This window comes from Triticum aestivum, chromosome 2A (assembly GCF_018294505.1).
Source record: "Triticum aestivum cultivar Chinese Spring chromosome 2A, IWGSC CS RefSeq v2.1, whole genome shotgun sequence".
NCBI classification, from domain to species: domain Eukaryota; kingdom Viridiplantae; phylum Streptophyta; class Magnoliopsida; order Poales; family Poaceae; genus Triticum; species Triticum aestivum.
In genome coordinates this window covers 748,682,689-748,704,791 of record NC_057797.1, presented here as the reverse complement: position 1 = coordinate 748,704,791, position 22,103 = coordinate 748,682,689, and the positions used below count along the sequence as shown (strand labels likewise).

Sequence of the window (22,103 nt, the reverse complement as noted above, 5' to 3'; positions counted from 1 at the left end):
ACCTTCTGGATCATCGTACTCATAATAGTACGGTGCCCCTCGTCAATGGAGGCGTCGTCAAGCACCTCCAGCAGATTGTCCGGCACCTCTGGTTGGACGGAGGCCGCCGGCTCAGAAGGCTTTCTCCTCTTGGAAGGAGTTCACCTACCATGGTCCGGAACTGTGGAAGATTCCGGCGCGGTGTCCGGCACAAAGCCGGACTGAGAGCCCTAGGGAGCCTTATCCCCTTCACTCCTGGAGTCCGAGAGGTTGCCTTGCGGCTCCTCCGGGACCACCTCCTCCTGCCCCGGAGCTTGTCGCGACGCCACTTCGGTGTCGTCTGCAGTGCAGGGGGAGACAGCGGGCGGAACTGAGTTCACGTCCGATGAGTCCAGGGAGCCGCCCGACGATTCGTCAAATTCGGCCCGGGGCGGACTGCATAATTACATTCGACATTAGGGAAAGCTGTGCAACAAAGGAACATACTCTGATATCCGAACTTACGATTTCGCCGGACGCTTGGCCCTATTTGGCCACTCCTCTTTGCCCTCTTCGGCATTGGGGGCGTAGTCCGGTGGAGGGGTCTTCCTTTTCCTAGACCCCTCGGCCTCCCCCGTTGGGGCAGCCTTCCTCTTCTCTCCTCCCTCCGCTGGGGGGGGGAGTTTTCTTCTTCCTCCTCCTTGTTTTCGCGGGAGCAGGGCATCTCGGACTCGTCAGATGATGAGTCCGACACCACCACGTTGCGGGCACCCTTTCGAGTCCCCGTGGTCTTCTTCTTCTTGGCCTTCTTCTCCGGCACCACATAAGGCGTCGGAACCAGCAGCTTCACTAGTAGAGCTGGGGCTGGGTCTTCGGGCAGCAGAGCCGGACAGTTAATCGGTCCGGATATCGCCCGCCAAGCCTGTCAAAGGTAAGGGAGTTTAGATCCCGCATAGAGTCAAACTATGAAAAAAGCTTAACATCATGTAAAAGGTGTAGATGGCTTACCTCGCTAGCGTGACGCTGCGAGCTGTATCCGCGGTCTTCGGAAGCGGATGCGGGAGCCTCGGCGCCCTTGAATAGCATCTTCCAGGCATCTTCGTACGTCGTGTTGAAGAGCCTGCTGAGGGTTTGATGCTGTGCCGGGTCGAACTCCCACAGATTAAAATCCCGTTGTTGGCACGGGAGGATCCGGCGGACGAGCATAACCTGGATTACATTAACAAGCCGGATTGGCTTGTTCACCAGGGACTGGATGCATGTTTGCAATCCGGTCACCTCTTTTTCGTCACCCCACGACAGGCCCGTCTCTTTCCAGGACATAAGCCGCGTGGGGGGTCCGGATCGGAACTCGGGGGCTGCGGTCCATTTCGGATCGCGCGGCTCGGTGATATAAAACCACCCAGATTGCCATCCCTTTAGGGTCTCCACGAAAGAGCCCTCGAACCATAGGACGTTGGCCATCTTGCCCGCCATGGCGCCTCCGCACTCCGCCTGGCTGTCGCGCATCACCTTGGGCTTGACGTTGAAGGTCTTGAGCCAGAGGCCGAAATGGGGGCGGACGTGGAGAAAAGCCTCGCACACGACGATAAACGCCGAGATGTTGAGGATGAAGTTCGGAGCCAGATCGTGGAAATCTAGGCCGTAGTAGAACATGAGCCCCCGGACAAATGGGTGGAGTGGAAAACCCAGTCCGCGTAGGAAGTGGGGGAGAAATACTACCCTCTCATGGGGCCTTGGGGTGGGGAGAAGCTGCCCCTCTTCGGGAAGCCGGTGCGCGATGTCCTTGGACAGGTATCTGGCCTTCCTTAGCTTCTTGACTTTACCCTCCGTGGCGGAGGAGACCATCCACTTGCCTCCCGCTCCGGACATTGCTGGAGAAGGTTGAGGTGGGAAGTGCGGGCTTGGGCGCTGGAGCTCGGGTGCGCAAGAGATGGATAGGCAAAGGAGGAAGAAGGCGTAGGTAAAAAGGTGGATCCTTGTCCCCTTATATGGGCGGATGCGGTTGTGCGTCCCCACCTGCCTAGTAAAACTTGCTTGCCTCCCAAGCGCCGTGATAAGTGGCGCAGTTGGGTTACCCACGTCCGTATTGATGAGAATCCTGTAAAAGGGGGGTACACGATCTCTGCTTTGACAAGACGTGCCAAGGAAACCGCCTCGCAAAACACGCTGAGGTGGAAAAGTGAAAACGATTCGAGTGAAGGACTTGGCTGTAGTGTGATGACGCACTGCGGAATACGTCAGCAGATTTGATTTGTGTTAATATTATTTTCTCTATGGCAATATGTGGAAGCTTATTTTACAGAGCCGGACATTATTTTTGGTGTTTACAATCTTCTATGAAGGACTTGGAGGAGGAACCCGCCTTGCAATGCCGAAGACAATTTTCGCGCCGGACTCGTCGTCATTGAAGCCTGGTTCAGGGGCTACTGAGAGAGTCCTGGATTAGGGGGTGTTCGGGTAGCCGGACTATACCTTCAGCCGGACTCCTGGACTATGAAGATACAAGATTGAAGGCTTCGTCCCGTGTCCGGATGGGACTTTCCTTGGCGTGGAAGGCAAGCTTGGCGATGCGGATATTCAAGATCTCCTACCATTGTAACCGACTTTATGTAACCCTAACCCTATCCGGTGTCTATATAAACCGGAGGGTTGTAGTCCGTAGGCAATCAACTCCATATACAACAATCATACCATAGGCTAGCTTCTAGGGTTTAGCCTCCTTGATCTCGTGGTAGATCTACTCTTATACTATTCATATCATCAATATTAATCAAGCAGGACGTAGGGTTTTACCTCCATCAAGTGGGCCCGAACCTGGGTAAAACATCGTGTTCCCTACCTTCTGTTACCATTCGGCCTAGACGCACAGTTCGGGACCCCCTACCCGAGATCCGCCGGTTTTGACACCGACAGTCACTACAAAAATCCAACGAGAGAATTGGTTGGAAGAAAGAGCGGGTCAGTCGGACACGGAGAGGAAAGCGAATTCGTGGTCTTCGCTTTGGAGCATGGTAGTTCCTTCGAAGGTCAAGATCTTTGTCTCGAGGTTAGCTCGACACTCCTTGCCAACGGCGGATGTGCTGAAGCATCGCAACATGGCTGATCGGAATGCATGCCCACTCTGCGGGTGTGTGGATTCGTGGCGCCATGCATTAATATCCTGTACAAATGCCAGATGCACTTGGGCGCTCACTGATGACAATCTAGTATCTAAAATGACAGCGAACACTGAATCCAGTGCTAAGAATTGGCTTTTTGAAATTAATGATGTGTTGGACCAGAAGGAGTTTGCACGGATGGTTATCACATTATAGTCTATATGGTATGTGAGGCGAAAGGCAATACATGAGGCAATCTTTCAAAGTCCATATCAGGTTTTCTCTTTTGTCAACTCCTACATAAATGAGCTAGATCAACTTCCGAAAGCTGGGGCTATTAAACCAGCGAGTGTACCTTCCAGGAATGTGCAGCAACGTTGGATACCTCCATCGATCCACACCAAGAAAATCAATGTAGATGGTGTTGTGGCCCGCCATCGACGTGGAGGAGCAGTAGCTGCGATTTGTCAAGACCACTCTGGAGCTTACTTGGGGTCGTCCGCGGTGGTGTTTCGAGGAGTAAATGATATGGTGATCCTGGAATCTTATGCATGTAGGGAGGGGCTTGCACTTGCAGAGGACCTGGATATTCAGCAACTACTGATAGCATCAGACTGCCAGAATGTAGTCAAGGACATAAATCAGGGCACGGGAGGACCACATTCGGCAATTGTTCATGAAATAGTAGCTCGTAGAACTAGCTTCAGTTTCTGTAATTTCGTTCATGAGCATAGGAGTCATAATTTTGAGACTCACAATCTCGCCAAGTTTGCTTGTAACCTTGGCTTAGATAGACATGTTTGGTTGGGGGTTCCTCATGACCCAAACCGTGTACCTATGAACATTTTTGAGCATCAATACAGACACAAGCGCTCATATACACGCGCATACACTCACCCCTATGAACGCACACACGCACACCCTACCCTTATGAGCACCTCCGAGAGACTGAGCCGGCATATCATCTTGAGATTTACGAAGTCACCGTAGGCGCATCATCGTCGACGGGTGGGGATACCACTGTCCACCTAACCAACTCAACCACAGGTTGATTCCCGTGTACCTATGAACATTACTATTCAATAAAGTGGCGAGATTTCTCAAAAAAAAACCTACGAGTTTTTTTTAGACAAACAAATTCACTAGCAGACACGTTGACGAGACCTGACGCAATGACGAGGGACTCCTTGATGAAGATGAAGATGAATACGGCCCGAGTCCGACTCCTTGATGAATACGGCCCGAGTTTACGATACCACCACCACTCCCGCCGTCCCAATAAATAGCCCCGGCCGGTTCCCAGCCCCAGCCCAAGACGCAAACGAGCTCCCATCTTTCGTTCTGTCTTACGCCGCAACGTTTCTCGCTAGGTTTCGCTAGGGTTTCGATCGTATCGCGTTCGCCTCCCAATCCTCGGATCGATGGCGGCCACGGAGGGCGAGAAGAAGATTACGCTCAAGAGCTCGGAGGGCGAGGAGTTCGAGGTCGACAAGGCGGTCGCCATGGAGTCCCAGACTATCCGCCACATGATCGAGGACGAGTGCGCTGACAACGCCATCCCGCTCCCCAACGTCAACTCGAAGACCCTCTCCATGGTCATTGAGTACTGCAAGAAGCATATCCAAGCCAGCCCCAAGCCGGCCGACTCCGGCGCAGCCGCCGACGCCAGCTCCTCCGCTTCTGCGGCAGCCGCGGCGCCAGCCCCCACCGAGGACATGAAGAGCTGGGACGCTGAGTTCATCAAGGTCGACCAGGCCATCCTCTTCGACCTCATCCTGGCTGCAAATTACCTTGACATCAAGGGATTGCTGGACCTTACTTGCCAGACTATTGCCGACATGATCAAGGGCAAGACTCCCGAGGAGATCCGCAAGACCTTCAACATCAAGAATGACTTTACACCGGAGGAGGAGGCCGAGATCCGCAGGGAGAATCAGTGGGCTTTTGAGTAGAGAAGCATATATAGGCGTTGAATTCTGCTTAGTATTCGTCATGTACACGTTTAGGAGCTGCTTTTTTAGTTTTTATTAACTCGTTGTAATTCTTCGGAACTCGTTGGGGTCGTTAAACATTGTAGAGAAGAGAAACAGTGCTGCGTTGAATTAATGCCTTAGTATTCGTCATGTGTCCACATTTGAAACATTTTTTTTTTTGAAATTTCTTTACTTCAAGTGGATGTGTTATTTGTATCTTTAGACGATTTATGTCGTGTGATTTGAGATTAACAAAACAAAGGACATGATGCCATCATCGAGTCATAAACTCGACAGCTACGTTTTGGTATGGTGACCATTTAGAACCAGTAGAACTTTGAGGACAAGTGATAGAAGACTATCCCTATATACAAACATATTTTTCTCGAAACAGAAGCTTTGTCTCATCGATTAATTAAGAGAGGAGAATATAGCTACTCCCACACACATCCCCAAGTTACAAAAGTCAATCTCCGGATATGACCCAATTTTTGTTGCTCCCACAATAACCCAAAGTTTTACTTATCTCTTGATCATGCCAAAGATGACCCCGGCGGCGGGGTAGATTTCTGTTGAAAAACCCATGCATTCCTCTCATCTCAAATTTGTCCAAACCAAGGAGCTCAAGCATGACTTATTTCGTGCACTGAGAGCACCCACCTTCATGAGGGTGTGGATTATTACTTGGTATCGAAGCATACGGAGAGCGGGCCATTGGCCTCGGCATATAACGCACAATTCATTAGGTCAACAAGCACAACTTTGTGATGTTCCATTTGGGGTGCTTGGGCTCGGGTGGTTAGATTCCTTGTTGTGGAACCAGCCTATTAGGGTTCAATTTCTAGACCTAGGATTGATGCCCGTGTTTTCCTGGATTTATCTCAGTATTTCCTACGACGTCCGTTCAGTGGAAGTGATTATACTGTGTCTAGAAAGAAAAAAAGAACACTATAGTAGCTTAGCTAGGTAAACATGTTTCACTCTACCCTCGGAATGAAGTTTCTCATGGTGTTTTGAACTCGTTTCTTTTTGTCTCCCCATATGTAAATTAGTTTGTGTTGGTTTGAGCTAGCTTCCCTAAAAGAACTTGTGGTTTGAGCTGGCCGTCCTTGTTGTAGAATGGTTAAACGAGTTGGTCCTCAGCATGCCATGGTGACCTGAATGTCAACGACAACGCTGTGGGTCACGGCACAATAATGTACTGGATCAGCATTTAGAACGTCTGCATCGAGGTGGCTTCAAGTTCAGACACCGCCAGTACAATCATCATCGCATCCAGAAACACATGCATTTCCGGAGGTCATCCGAACAAATCACATAGCGGAAGAAACACACAAAGTGGCCAAAAGAGATGAGAAACAGCCAAAGATTTATTGGCCTTGATACAACAAACATACAATCAGGCTGCAACCAACCACACGCAACAAGAGGAGAAGGAGATGCAACCCCCATCCTCCCTATCCAAGAACACAAGAACACAAGGGAGATCACAAGAACAAAACCCTCCTGCCTACCTGAACTAAACAATAGAAACCTACAGAGCCAAGAAGTGTGAATGGGGGGACTCCATGCCAGCCGACGGCGGCCTCTCCTCCTCCTCCTACGGCATGAGCAGGAAGAAGAAAAGCTCCAGATCGATTCTTCTCCGAAGATACTTCTCCGCCGGTCCCCTACATGTTTGAGAAGAGATTGTAATGCATCGTCATCTTGCCTCGGCCAATGATTCTTCTCCGAAGATACTTATACCCCAAGTATCAGCACGCTTTTTCAGAGGCTCAGCCGCTCTAACCTGACCTGGTTTGGAACTTCTCATCTGGCTTTCTGAACTTTGAAAGGTGTCCTGCGTTGATAGAGATCGGGTGCTCTGAACCTGGACGCCTTCTTGTAGCTTTTCACTCTGTTGTATGGTCTTGGGATTTGGGAATATTAGTCATCGATTCTGTAGTGGCAGAGAGCATGTTGCAATCACAGTATCCTTTGCTTTTCTCCCTTTATGCTGCCTGCCCATACAGTCACGCATAATGAGACAGACAACTAACCCACTGGATTAGACAGATTTTCTAAAGGTGTTCTAGCATTATTTGTTTATAGCCTGTATATGATGATGCCCTTTGATAAACTGATGAAACCTGTAAGTTCCGCGGACCACCGACATGAAAAAGATAAGTAAAATACTTTGTACAAAATCAGCGACAATTAATATGGATCGGAGGGAGTATTTCGGTTACTTTTAAAACGATCTAAGCCTCAGCTCACATGTCACTAGTTAAGCTCATCAAGGCTGAATTCCTAATAACGAACCATTAATACATCATCTCCACACTTTCTGCTTCTGTTCTTTCAATATGGACTATTTACGTGTGGCACGCACTATTGGCGCTTTTCAAAGAAGCTACCAAGTGAAAAGTAGAGCACTAGTACAGTGGAAAGCCATCTAGTTACTGAACCGGCTGTGAAATGTTCAACGCCACAGACGGCCAAAACGTTTTCTCTTCTTCTTCTGCCTCTAAAGCAGCCTGATCGATCACTTTATCAAGATAGATACTGCAACAACCACATCCATCCATGAGGTTTATCAAACATTTTCTGCAACAAATTAAGCAAAGTTTACCTGGACTCCCACCCCGTATGTCTCTCCCCTGTCTTGCAACAGGCACAAGCTTTGAGCCGGTTGGCATAATAATTATAATGTGATCTCTGCATCTCGTTGCATGTGAAAGAAGGGCATATTCGTGGACAGAAACCTAGCAACGACGACGACACTGATCTCTTGCTTGCTGCTCGAAGAAATAAGGAATTTGCAGGGTCGGCAAGCACCTTTGATCCGTGATCTTTTGCACGATTCAGAGCTGCAAATCTAGCTGAGTTGTGCTGCACAAAAAGGCCACATCTCACGAGATTCCCTTGGCTATAGCTAGCTAGTTCATTCTAACCTAGGCTACATCAGGGCTAGGTTCATTGCCAGGTTCATGGATCCAACACCAAGACCATGTATTTCCTCCATTCCACACCACAGTCCACAGGAGGCAACATACTTTGCTACTTGATCTTTGGTCATAGACTTATAAATAGCAGCCGCCTATGCACTCATCAACAGACGCAGATTAAACAAGTGAAATGTGGTCCATGGCAGATGAACAAGAGTCTTAGGTAGCTACTTTGGTTGGTTGTCACCTGGAGTTCTCCTCAAATCACTTCAGTTGCTAGCTTATGCCTAATTGTTGCATTGGCACTGCTTTAAAGTGTGCATTGCAGGGATAAGCGAGGCGTGCATAGTGAAGTTTTTGGGGGAACTCTGGGTGGCAACCAACAGTTTCAACGGGTTTGAGAGTGTTTGAGCTTTAGAAATTATAGTGGTAGGTCCACGTGCATTATGATGGGTGTGTGGGCATTAATCGAGTTTGGCCTCATCAGGAGTTCTCTTGAAGCACTTCAGGATGCATCTTTTCAAGAACTTTTCTGAAGTGTTTGGGAGAACTCTTGGTGTCACCAAGCATTCAATAGACATTGGCCACATATCATAAGACAGATGCACCAATGGACCGAGAACCACGTTTTCTATTACTGAGTATTCCCTTCAAGCACTTCACGAAGAACTTTTTCTAGGTATTACGTGAAGTGTTTGGGGGAACTCTCACTAGTAGAAAACGGAGCTTTAAAATTGGTTCGTAAGGGCCTTTAGTGCCGGTTTCATAACCGGCACTAAAGGCCCCCCCCCTTTAGTACCGGTTCGGCACGAACCGGCGCTAAAGTGCCACCACGTGGCGTGAGCTCGCGCCCATTTTTTTTTGAATTTTTTTTTGAAAATTTTGGAAAAAAAATTGATTTTTTTCGATTTTTAATTTTTTTAAATTATTTGATGATTTAGTCTCTAATCACCTCTCTTAACTGCAAAAGTGTGGATCACTCATTCCATAACTTTTCGGCCGGTCACCTATCCTCTCAGTCCCCCAGCCTGAGCACACTTAACTTTTGGAGTTCTATTCCCCCTACATTCCAAGTCTGTACTTGTTGTTTTCCTGACAAATGTAAGCTGTCAATCTTATTAACCCTCAGCAGTTTAGCTTGAGCATTAGATCACACGTTTCATCGTTTGAGTTTGAAACTATTATTCTAAAAAACAGTAATTATTTAGTAACACTAATATTTCTTGAATAAATTTAACCATAGTTTGACCAGATTTGACCAAAATTCAAAAAATTGAAATAATTATTTAGTAACACTAATATTCTTGAATAATTATGTAGTAACATTAATACTTCTTGAATAAGTAGTTTGACCAGATTTAACCAAATTTTTTAAAAAAACTGAAATTTGACCATATCTTTTTTTCCTTTTGGAATTTGAGGATTCTAAAAAATTGCAAACAGGCCATAGGCCGTCTCCATTGGATGCGGATTTTCGTGCTGAATTTTTTGATATATTATACATTTTTTTCCGACATCGTATGCAAAAGTTATAGCCGTTTTACATTTTCCCTACACTTTTTGCAAAACATGTCCAAATTTAAGTTTTCAAATTTTCCTAACTAGTAGATGTAGTAATATAACTACCTCTCGAAGGATTTTATTTTTTGAAGTTTTTATCATTTTCTTTTGATTTTTTCAAAACTGAAATGACGATACACGGGGGGGTGGGGGTGGGGGGGGGGGGTAGAGATTGAAAATTGCCTTATAGTCCCTGTTTGTGTTTCCAACCGGGATTATAGGTCAGACCCCTTTAGTCCCAGTTCATGCCACGAACCAGTCCTAAAGGTTAGCCCTTTAGTACCGGTTTGTGCCACGAACCGGTACTAAAGGTGATCGTGGGGCCCCGGCCTGACGCCTGCCTGCCACCACCCCTTTAGTACCGGTTCATGGCACGAACCGGTACTAAAGGTTCAACACGAACCGGCATTAATGCATAGCCGTTCGAACCGGCATTAATGGTACCATTAGTACCAGATCGAAATCAAACCGGGACTAATGTGTCTCACATTAGGTCCTTTTTCTACTAGTGTCTTGGTGCAACCAAGCACTTAGCAGATATTGCAGGTCATAAACCACATGAGATTTACTACATATCACATTTGGTATTACCAGGAGTTCCCTTCAAACACTTTACAAAGCACCTTTCTGAGAGCTTATGTGAAGTGTTTGGGAGAACACTCAGTGTAATCAAGCATTTACTAGATACTAGCCATGAACAATAAGAGTTGCACTAATTGTTAACCATGTTTGGTGTTACCGTGGGTTCCTTGCAAGCACTTCATGAGGCATTTTTTTAAACACCATCGTGAAGTGTTCGGGGGAACTCTTGGTGACGTCAAGCTTTATTCAATACCTGCCAAGAAGCAAAGGAGATAATCATCACAAAGCATGTTTGGTCTTATCGGGGGTTCCCTGCGAGCACTTCACGAGGCATTATTCAAAATGCAAATGTGAAGTGTTTGGGGGAACTCTTGATGATGCCAAGCGGTATTCAGTGTCGGCCAAGAACCAGAGGAGATGATCAATATGGAGCATGTTTGGTCTTACTGTGGGCTCCCTACCAGCACTTCACAAGGCATTATTTCAAACGCCACTGTAAAGTGTTTGAGGGAACCCTTGGTGATGCCAAAATTTACTCAATGACGGGCAAGAACTAGGAGATGATCAATCCAAAGCTTGTTTGGTCTTACTGCGGGTTCCCTGCAAGCACTTCAAGAAGCATTATTTCAAACGCCATTGCGAAGTATTGGAGGAACTCTTGGTGATGCCAAGCTCCAAGAACTAAGAAGGTGATCAATACGAAGCATGTTTGGTCTTACCGTGGGTTCCCTACGAGCACTCCACGAGGCATTATTACAAATACCACTGTGAAGTGTTCGGGGGAACTCTTGATGATGCTAAGCTTTACTCATGTCAACCAATAATATAGGAGAGATGATCAATACGCTTGTTCTTACCATGGGTACCATGCAAGCACTTCACGAGGCATTATTTGAAATGCCAATGTGAAGTGTTTGGGGGAACTCTTGGTGGCACAAAGCTTTACTAAATGTCTGACAAGAACTAGGAGATATTATCAATATAAAGCAAATTTGGTCCTACCATGGGTTCCCTGCAAACACATCATGAGGTATTACTCAAAAGACCATTGTGAAGTGTTTGGCAGAAATCTCAGTATCACGAAGCAATTGGTGGATGTTGTTTGAGCCGGTCCAACAAGATGTTCCATCAAAATCGTGTTTAGGTATCATCATCAGCTCCTTTCAACAAATTTACATCGCGTCATCAAAATGTCGCTCTTAATCAGTTTTAGGTCTAATATGAGTTTTTTCCAAGTAGGGGATGAGCGGGGGATAGATCATTTTGTAACATTCATACGCACCTCCTCGTTGAAATGCATGATACGTCTCCATCATATCTATAATTTTTGATTGTTTCATGCCAATATTATACAACTTTTACATACTTTTGGCAATTTTTTATATGATTTATTGGACTAACCTATTGATCCAGTGCCCAGTGCCAGTTCCTGTTTTCTGCATGTTTTTTGTACTGCGAGTATCCATATCAAACGAAGTCCAAATTAAATAAAATTTCACGGAGAATTATTTTGGAATATGTGTGATTTTTAGGAGTTGGAATCACCGCAAACGGAGGCCCATGGTGGGCACAACCCACCAGGTCGCGCCAGATGAGCCAGGCATGGCGTGGTGGGTTATGCCCACCTCGTACGTCGGTTGGGCCTCTACTTCGGGCTCAAGGAAGCTTATATCCGAAAAAATCGTGTTAAAATATCAGCACAATCGGAGTTACGGATCTCCGGGAATATAAGAAACGGTTTTCGGCCAGATCTGAAGAACACGAAACAGAAGAGAACAGAGAGGGAGATCCAATCTCGGAGGGGCTCCCGCCCCTCCGCCGCCATGGAGACCAAGGACCAGAGGGGGAACTCTCCTCCCATCTAGGGGGAGGCCAAGGAAGAATAAGGAGGAGGGGGGCTCTCTACCCCTCGCTTTCGGTGGCACCGGAGTGCCGCCGGGGGCAACAATCGGGACGGCGATCTACATCAACAATCTTGCTACCGTCAACTGAAGGAAATATGCCCTAGAGGCAATAATAAAGTTATTATTTTATTTCCTTATATCATGATAAATGTTTATTGTTCATGCTAGAATTGTATTATCCGGAAACATAATACTTGTGTGAATACATAGACAAACTAAACGTCACTAGTATGCCTCTACTTGACTAGCTCGTTAATCAAAGATGGTTATGTTTCCTAACCATAGACATGTGTTGTCATTTGATTAATGGGATCACATTATTAGGAGAATGATGTGATTGACATGACCCATTCCATTAGCTTAGCACCCGATCGTTTAGTATGTTGCTATTGCTTTCTTCATGACTTATACATGTTCCTATGACTATGAGATTATGTAACTACTATTTGCCGGAGGAACACTTTATGTGCTACCAAACGTCACAACGTAACTGGGTGACTATAAAGGAGCTCTACAAGTGTCTCCAAAGGTACATGTTGGGTTGGCGTATTTCGAGATCAGGATTTGTCACTCCGATTATCGGAGAGGTATCTCTGGGCCCTCTCGGTAATGCACATCACATAAGCCTTGCAAGCATTGCAACTAATGAGTTAGTTGTGAGATGATGTATTACAAAACGAGTAAAGAGACTTGCCGGTAATGAGATTGAAATAGGTATTGAGATACCGACGATCGAATCTCGGGCAAGTAACATACCGATGACAAAGGGAACAAAGTATGTTGTTATACGGTCTGGCCGATAAAGATCTTCGTAGAATATGTAGGAGCCAATATGAGCATCCAGGTTCCGCTATTGGTTATTGACTGGAGACATGTCTCGGTCATGTCTACACTGTTCTCGAACCCGTAGGGTCCGCACACTTAACGTTACGATGACAGTTTCATTATGAGTTTATATATATATTGATGTACCGAAGGAGTTCAGAGTCCCGGATGTGATCACGGACATGATGAGGAGTCTTGAAATGGTCGAGACATAAAGATTGATATATTGGAAGCCTATGTTTGGACATCGGAAGTGTTCCGGGTGAAATTGGCATTTTACCGGAATACCGGGAGGTTACCGGAACCCCCCGGTAACCTAATGGGCCTTAATGGGCCTAGTGGAGGAAGAGGAGAGGAGGCCTAGGGGCTGCCGCGCGCCCCCCCCCCCCCCCCCCCCCCAAGTCCGAATTGGACAAGGAGGGGGGCGGCGTCCCCCCCCCCTTTCCTTTCTTCCCTCTCCTCCTTCGCCCCAAGTCCTAATCCAACTAGGGAAAAGGGAGGGGAGTCCTACTCCCGATAGGAGTAGGACTCCTCCTGCGCGCCTCCTCCTAGGGCCGGCCGCACCCCCCCTCCCCCTTGGCTCCTTTATATACGGGGGCAGGGGGCACCCCTAGACACACAAGTTGATCTCTAAGATCGTTCTCTTAGCCGTGTGCGGTGCCCCCTTCCAACATAGTCCTCGATAATATTGTAGTGGTGCTTAGGCGAAGCCCTGCGACAGTTGAACATCAAGATCATCACCACGCCGTCGTGCTGACGGAACTCTTCCCCGACACTTTGCTGGATCGGAGTCCGGGGATCGTCATCGAGCTGAACGTGTGCTAGAACTCGGAGGTGCCGTAGTTTCGGTGCTTGATCGGTCGGGCCGTGAAGACGTACGACTACATCAACCGCGTTGTCATAACGCTTCCGCTGTCGGTCTACGAGGGTACGTAGATCACACTCTCCCCTCTCGTTGCTATGCATCACCATGATCTTGCGTGTGCATAGGAATTTTTTTGAAATTACTACGTTCCCCAACAGTGGCATCCGAGCCTAGGTTTTATGCGTTGATGTTATATGCACGAGTAGAACACAAGTGAGTTGTGGGCGATATAAGTCATACTGCTTACCAGCATGTCATACTTTGGTTCGGCGGTATTGTTGGACGAAGCGGCCCGGACCGACATTACGCATACGCTTACGCGAGACCGGTTCTCCCGACGTGCTTTGCACAAAGGTGGCTAGCGGGTGTCAGTTTCTCCAACTTTAGTTGAACCAAGTGTGGCTATGCCCGGTCCTTGCGAAGGTTTAAATAGCACCAACTTGACAAACTATCGTTGTGGTTTTGATGCGTAGGTAAGAACGGTTCTTGCTAAGCCCGTGGCAGCCACGTAAAACTTGCAACAACAAAGTAGAGGACGCCTAACTTGTTTTTGCAGGGCATGTTGTGATGTGATATGGTCAAGACATGATGCTAAATTTTATTGTATGAGATGATCATGTTTTGTAACTGAGTTATCGGCAACTGGCAGGAGCCATATGGTTGTCGCTTTATTGTATGCAATGCAATTGCGTTGTAATGCTTTACTTTATCACTAAGCGGCAGCGATAGTCGTGGAAGCATAAGATTGGCGAGACGACAACAATGCTACGATGATGATCAAGGTGTCGCGCCGGTGACGATGGTGATCATGATGGTGCTTCGAAGATGGAGACCACAAGCACAAGATGATGATGGCCATATCATATCACTTATATTGATTGCATGTGATGTTTATCTTTTATACATCTTATCTTGCTTTGTTTGACGGTAGCATTTTAAGATGATCTCTCACCAATTATCAAGAAGTGTTCTCCCTGAGTATGCACCGTTGTGAAAGTTCTTCGTGCTGAGACACCACGTGATGATCGGGTGTGATAGGCTCTACGTTCAAATACAGCGGGTGCAAAACAGTTGCACACGCAGAATACTCAGGTTATACTTGACGAGCCAAGCATATACAGATATGGCCTCGGAACACGGAGACTGAAAGGTCGAGCGTGAATCATATAGTAGATATGATCAACATAGTGATGTTCACCAATGAAACTACTCCATCTCACGTGATGATCAGACATGGTTTAGTTAATTTGGATCACGTGATCACTTAGAGGATTAGAGGGATGTCTAACTAAGTGGGAGTTCTTTAGTAATATGATTAGTTGAACTTAAATTTATCATAAACTTAGTACCTGATAGTATCTTGCTTGTTTATGTTTGATTGTAGATAGATGGCCCGTGTTGTTGTTCCGTTGAATTTTAATGCGTTCCTTGAGAAAGCAAAGTTGAAAGATGATGGTAGCAATTACACGGACTGGGTCCGTAACTTGAGGATTATCCTCATTGTTGCACAGAAGAATTACGTCCTGAAAGCACCGCTGGGTGCCAGGCCTGCTGCTGGAGCAGCACCAGATGTTATGAACGTCTGGCAGAGCAAAGCTGATGACTACTCGATAGTTCAGTGTGCCATGCTTTACGGCTTAGAATCGGGACTTCAACGACGTTTTGAATGTCATGGAGCATATGAGATGTTCCAGAAGTTGAAGTTAATATTTCAAGCAAATGCCCAGATTGAGAGATATGAAGTCTCCAATAAGTTCTATAGCTGCAAGATAGAGGAGAACAGTTCTGTCAGTGAGCATATACTCAAAATGTCTGGGTATAATAATCACTTGATTCAATTGGGAGTTAATATTCTAGATGATTGCGTCATTGAAAGAATTCTCCAATCACTGCCACCTAGCTACAAGAGCTTCGTGATGAACTATAATATGCAAGGGATGAATAAGACTATTCCCGAGCTCTTCGCAATGCTGAAAGCTGCGGAGGTAGAAATCAAGAAGGAGCATCAAGTGTTGATGGTCAACAAGACCACTAGTTTCAAGAAAAAGGGCAAAGGGAAGAAGAAGGGGAACTTCAAAAAGAATAGCAAGCAAGTTGCTGCTCAAGAGAAGAAACCCAAATCTGGACCTAAGCCTGAAACTGAGTGCTTCTACTGCAAGCAGACTGGTCACTGGAAGCGGAACTGCCCCAAGTATTTGGCGGATAAGAAGGATGGCAAGGTGAACAAAGGTATATGCGATATACATGTTATTGATGTGTACCTTACTAATGCTCGTAGTAGCACCTGGGTATTTGATACTGGTTCTGTTGCTAACATTTGCAACTCGAAACAGGGACTACGGATTAAGCGAAGATTGGCTAAGGACGAGGTGACGATGCGCGTGGGAAATGGTTCCAAAGTCGATGTGATCACGGTCGGCACGCTACCTCTACATCTACCTTCGGGATTAGTATTAGATCTAAATAATTGTTATTTGGTGCCAGCGTTGAGCATGAACATTATATCTGGATCTTGTTTGATGCGAGACGGTTATTCATTTAAATCAGAGAATAATGGTTATTCTATTTATATGAGTAAAATCTTTTATGGTCATGCACCCATGAAGAATGGTCTATTCTTATTAAATCTCGATAGTAGTGACATACACATTCATAATGTTGAAGCCAAAAGATGCAGGGTTGATAATGATAGTGCAACTTATTTGTGGCACTGTCGTTTAGGTCATATCGGTGTAAAGCGCATGAAGAAACTCCATACTGATGGGCTTTTGGAACCACTTGATTATGAATCACTTGGTACTTGCGAACCGTGCCTTATGGGTAAGATGACAAAAACACCATTCTCCGGTACTATGGAGAGAGCAACAGATTTGTTAAAAATCATACATATAGATGTATGTGGTCTGATGAATGTTGAGGCTCGTGGCGGATATCGTTATTTTCTCACCTTCACAAATGACTTAAGTAGATATGGGTTGTCGGTGGGAACGACACCTATGGGATCACAAGAATCCCTATTACGGTTGCGGGGCGCGGGGTCGTGAGAAGAGCGGATCAAACAGATAGCACACGGTTCGTTTATCCAGGTTCGGGCCGCGAGGATGCGTGAAACCCTACTCCTGCTTTGGTGGATTGTATATCTGTGTTCTTGAGCTAACTATGGGGCGTGAGGAGCTCCAAAAAGCCGAATCCTCCTCTTGGTTGCCTCGGGCCTCCTTTTATAGGAAAGGGGTTGCCACAGTGGCACATGGGAGGTGGAAAGGGTACAGTGATGTGAGGTTATCCCTCGCATTACATGACAAGGCGCATTTAATGCGTCTTGCCCAGGTGTCCTTGCTTTATCGGGGACGGGGGAGAGCCCTATCTCGTCCGTCGCTGCTCCCTCTCGTGTCGACACGCGCCCTGGCCAGCGGCGCCCGCGGTGCCATGTAGGCAGGCAGGTAGCTGAGGTGGCGCAGTGGTGGGTCTCCACGAAGATCCGCATGCCGCCACGCAGGTGCCTGCCCAGCTGGTTGGGTCGGCAGCTGCATGCGAACGACTGTGGAGGTTTGACTGGCGTGGGCCTGATGGTGGCCCTATGGGTGTTCTTGGCAAGGGCCTTGCCGGGGCCCCGGCAAGGGTCTTGCCGTGGCGCCTGCTGTCATCCCCGGCAAGGCTCTTGCCGGGGGCCTTGTGGTCCTCCTTGGCTGGGATCCCGCCAAGGATCATCATCTTCTAAAGGGTGTATCTGACCTTGAATGTCTTCACAAAGATCTGCATGCCACCACGGGGATGTCTCCCGAATCCTTGCCCCATGGGGGCAGTGGACTCAAGGGTGACTCACTCCGTAGGTGTGGGGCGAGCTGCCATGGCAAGGGTCTTGCCGGGTTTGCTAAAACCGCCTCCCGGCAAGGATCTTGCCGGGGGGGTCCGCTTCGTCCCCTTTGTTCTTTGTGGTCTTGGTCTTGGCGTCGTTCTGCTTCTCCTGAGCTTCGGCCTTACCTTGGCTCACCTCCCTTGCCTTGCTCAGTGTGGTGGTGCCCGTGGCTTAGACTGCCCGTGCACAGTTATAGGGGTACAAAAAGTGTACCCCTCTTTTTGTACACCGACAGGAGCCCCCGGGCCTGGGCCACACGTAAGCGCAATCGCGTCGTTGGGCTAGGCCCAAAAACGGTGCGCGGGCAGGCGGGGCAGTTTTTACCGCGGTAAGTCTCTTCGCACGCTGCGCTTCCTGTGCTTCCCGCGTGTGGCGCGACGTGGGGAGGCGTGTGTGACGTGGGCGGCATGCGTGGGGTTGGTTCCCGCAGGCATGCGTCACGTCATAGTAAATGTGAAAGGAGGCGGCCCATTGTTTTTCACCATAAGAAAGGAATAACCGTGGGCGCGCTGCTCACTTTCTCCTCTTTCCTCGTGCCTTTTCCAATCTTAGAGCCGCCGTTTCCTCTCTTCCTTCCTTCCTAAGCTTCCGCCGTCGCCCGCCGTCGTTGCTTCGCCATCCCCCTTCCTCAGCCCTCTGAACTTCTTGGTCGCCATGGCTCCCAAATTCGCCAAGGGCAAGGGGGTGGCTAAGGGCGCCGGGACGGTGGAGCTGCCGGAGAGCGCTCTGTCGGGGGACCGGACGAAGTCCGCCTTCTTCTTGCCCTCGACAGTTGATGTTCAAGAGCTCCGGGCCTCCTTCAAGCCCCTATGGGGAGTGAAGACGGGAGGAGAGGATTCGGGACACCTGGCGACGCGCGTCATTCCTGCCGCTTGCGCTGATCCTGCCTCAAATAGGTACCCCTTCTTCATTGATTACTTTTCTTGCGGGTTATGCCCCCCTTTCTCCGATTTCTTCTGCGACGTTATGCGCACCTTCGACTTTCGCCTCTTGGATTTTACTCCGAATGCGGTGGCGTGCATGGCTTTCTTCGCGCATCTTTGCGAAGGCTTTGCCGGGGTGCAGCCCAACACAGCGCTCTTCCACCATTACTTCTTCCCTCGAATCCAGCCGGGAGGAGCCGTCTCCGGTTGCGTCACCTGGATCCCAAGATCCAAGGGGGCATACCCGGACGGTGCCGTGAAGGAGAGGTGGGAGGAATGGCATGGCCGGTGGTGCTGGATTGAAGATGAAAACCCGCCGGAATTCTGCAAGGTCCGCCGAGTGCCGCCGGTCCGTGGCAGCGATTGGAGCGATGTCGATGCCGCCGATGGGAGGCTCACCGTCGCCACCACCAGGATTCTCCAGCTCACCCAGGCCGGACTCACCCTTGAGATGATTGGGGCGGACTTCATTCGCCGCCGGATCGCCCCGTTGCACAACAAGGGGAGGCCAGCTTGGCTCTTTACGAACCCGGCTGACATTATGCGACTCCGCCCCGGCCTCGATCACAACTTCACAGTGCTGGCGCATGCCCACTTCTGCCAGCGGCTTTTTCAGCTTGATGTGGGTCGCGATGGTGAGGTCGAGCGGACCGGCAAGGCCGCAAGGGCTGCCGCAAAGGTTGGCAAGGCCCTCAAGGGGCCATTTTTCAAGCTGCCAGCAGGGGTGGTCCCATTGTGCAACAATTCGCGTTGGTCCGAGATCATCGCCATGATGCCGGACTGTAATGCACACGGCCCTGTCCCGAGCTGGGAGGAGCCGAAGGACGAGGATGTGCAGCAATTCTTCGACACCCTGATCGAGATGTACGTCAATGCCGACGTCGAGCAGTGGCTTATCATGGACACCACCCAGGCAGAGCTGGACTACATCGCCACTAGGGCGAGGGAGGCACAGCTTGCCATGGAGGCCGGCAGCACCGGGGGCGTGGAGGACAAGGCCGCAACAGCGGCGGAGGAAGAGGAGCTCACCCGGTGGGCGGCGGCCTCTAGGGAGGTCAGCAGCGCCGACACTGGATCTCCGCTCGTCGAAGACGTGGCCGACGAGTCGTCGGAGGAGGAGGAGGACGTGGCGGCGGGCTCGACACCAACCAGGGGAAGAGGGCGAGTCTCGCGGCCTCAATTGACCCTGGAGGGGTCTGGGCACCACACGAGGGCCACGGCAGCCAAGAGGCTGACGAAGGCCACTGAGAAGAAGAAGACAACAACCCCTTCCTCATTTGGGCGCGCACAAACCCCGCCGTCTTCGCCTCCTCTGGCAGATGTCGACTCGGATGTTGACGCGGAGGTCGCTTTTGATCTCGGGCCTCTCAGCCCGAAGAGGAAGAGGAAAGCGGTGGAAGAGGAGGAGGTGGATGACGAGTAAGTACTCTGTTCCTTACTGTCATTTCCATTCCTCTGAATTAAGCCACCCATCTTGATCCATTTTTGCTTTTGCAGGGATGCAGAGACGTTGGCCCAGATGGTGAAGAGGGCGAGGACCTCGGCGAGCAGCCAGCCCCCGGCTGGGGCTTCAAAGACACCACTGGTGGTGCTGAGCAGCCCGGACAGCAGCCCCCGGCGCAGCCCCCAGCGTAAGTTCTTCATCCTCTTCTTACTCAACATGTGGTAGGCGCTCGATGCTATGATGCTGACCTTGTCGGGTTTGCGGGAGGGGAGCGGCAGCAGGAGGAGCCACAGAGGGCTACTCCTAACACACCACCCCCATCGACTACGCCTCCGCGGGGGGCGTCCCCGGCAAGGGCATCAGGCACGGAGCCCACACCCATGGAGGAAGAGGGGAACTTGGGCGCTGGTGGCACTGCCACGGCGCCAAATGCTGGTGGAGAGGGGACTTCTGCTTCATAGCCTGGCACTGGTGAGTCGCCTGTCCTTCGTCTTTGTTTTTCTCTTATCCTTTTCTTGGCTTCATTGCTCCCGTTGCTGCCCAGGCCCTCCTTCAATAGGTATGGAGGATGTGGATACCGTTGCTGGCAACATTGCTGAGGAGGCCGCCAAGGACGCTGCCGAGGTCGCCGCTGATGAGGCCGCCAAGGATGCTGCCGAGGACATCGCGGCAGGGGCCGCCAAGGCGACCGGGAAGGCTTCCGCCGAGGGCGCCAACGGTGGGCCTGCCGGGGAAGCCGGCAAGGCCATCGCCGAGGAAGAGGCGGTTGATGATCAGCCTCCCTCCTCCTCAACCTCGGGCCCCGGCAGGTATCTGAAGGTGGGTGACGATCTTTTCGTCCACCTCCCAGGGGCGTCAAGTTCCCGGGCGCCCGCCGAAGGGGAAGTCTTTGACGGCGAGGTGCTTGTCACCACCGGGCTTGAGGTTGTCGGTGAGCCGGGCGTTGGCGGTGACGGTTCTCCAGAAGAGCAGCTTTTTCGCGCTATGGGGGCCAACTTCCAAAAACTCTAGGCGCTCTACCGTGTCCGTCTGGACAAGGTTAAGTCCAGGATGGCAACGGTGGACCAGGCGGAGGTGGATTTCAAGGTGCGCGTTGCTGAGACGCAGACCTGGTTCCACCAGACTCGCGAGGAGCAGAGGGTCCTTCAGGAGGAATTGGCCAAGCGCAATGTCGAGCTCACCATGAAGATGGCTCACATCGAGAAGGCCCAGGAACAGGCGGCGAACTTGGCTCCGCGGCCGAGGCCGTCCGGAACCAGCATCATGCCGCACTGGATTCCCAGGAAGAGGACCTCACTGCACGTGAGGCGAAGCTTGCCGCAGTGCTCCGCGGCAAGGATGAGGAGCTCGAGGCCCTTGTCGCGCGGCGGACTCGCGAGCTGGAGCAGAGGCACAAGGAGGCACTCAATGTCCAGGCTCTGGCCCATGCCGGCAAGGTAAGGGAGTTGGAGGTGGCGCAGGACGAGCTGAAGGAGCAGGCCCTCAAGCTGTCCAACGAGAAGAGCATGCTCAATAGCACCTTGGTGGAGGCGCAAGGAGCGGTCATCAACAGGGCTGGGGAGCTCTCCGAAGTGCAAAACTCCGTCAGAGATCTCAAGCTGAAGCTGGAGGATCTCGAGAAGATGTTGTCGGAGAGCGGGGCTTGGGAGGAGACCTTGACCAGGATCCCGGAGGAGGAGAAGCAGCTACGGGCGAACGAGGCCGCCTCCCACCAGGATTATGTGGCGGGCGAGAACAGATGGATCAACCGTCTGGAGGAGGTCGCCGGCAGGGTCACCTCGCAGTTGGCCACCACGCGGATGCCAAACGTGAGGTACGCCCCTGAGCGCAGGGGGACTGTCAACACCAAGCTGACCCTGTTCTTCGAGGGCGTCCTCGGAGCCTTGGCTTATCTTCACTCCAACCGAGCGGCCACGTTGGCCGGGGAAGCTCGGCGACTTTGCCGAGGGGTCATGACCAAGGTCCTCACCAAGATGGCGTACTGGAATCCCGACCTCGACTTCGGTGCCGCGATGGATAGCTTGCCGGAGGGTGTTGACCTCACGGTGCTCAAGGAGCGCATCAAGCCCGTCATCAGCAACATCGACGAAATCAAGAGGGTGGAAGGCCAGCGCCGGGATTAGGCATCCCGTTCTTCACCGCCGCTGTAGGTTCACGACCAAGGCAAATTTCATCTTTAGTTAGA

General features: G+C 49.9%; 1 protein-coding gene across 1 annotated transcript; it reads left to right on the top strand.

Annotated features, from left to right (window-relative positions):
* Positions 1 to 4,351: 4,351 nt before the first annotated feature.
* On the top strand, positions 4,352 to 5,161 carry LOC123186398 (SKP1-like protein 1). The gene has a single exon (XM_044598173.1). It carries the CDS (start codon positions 4,481 to 4,483, stop codon positions 5,009 to 5,011), a length of 531 nt encoding a protein of 176 aa, XP_044454108.1. The 5' UTR covers positions 4,352 to 4,480; the 3' UTR covers positions 5,012 to 5,161.
* The last annotated feature ends 16,942 nt before the right edge of the window (positions 5,162 to 22,103 follow it).

What these genes read in the sequence shown, in the direction of transcription:
- LOC123186398 (XM_044598173.1), top strand. Translation starts at nt 4,481, where the DNA reads ATGGCGGCCACGGAGGGCGAGAAGAAGATTACGCTCAAGAGCTCGGAG.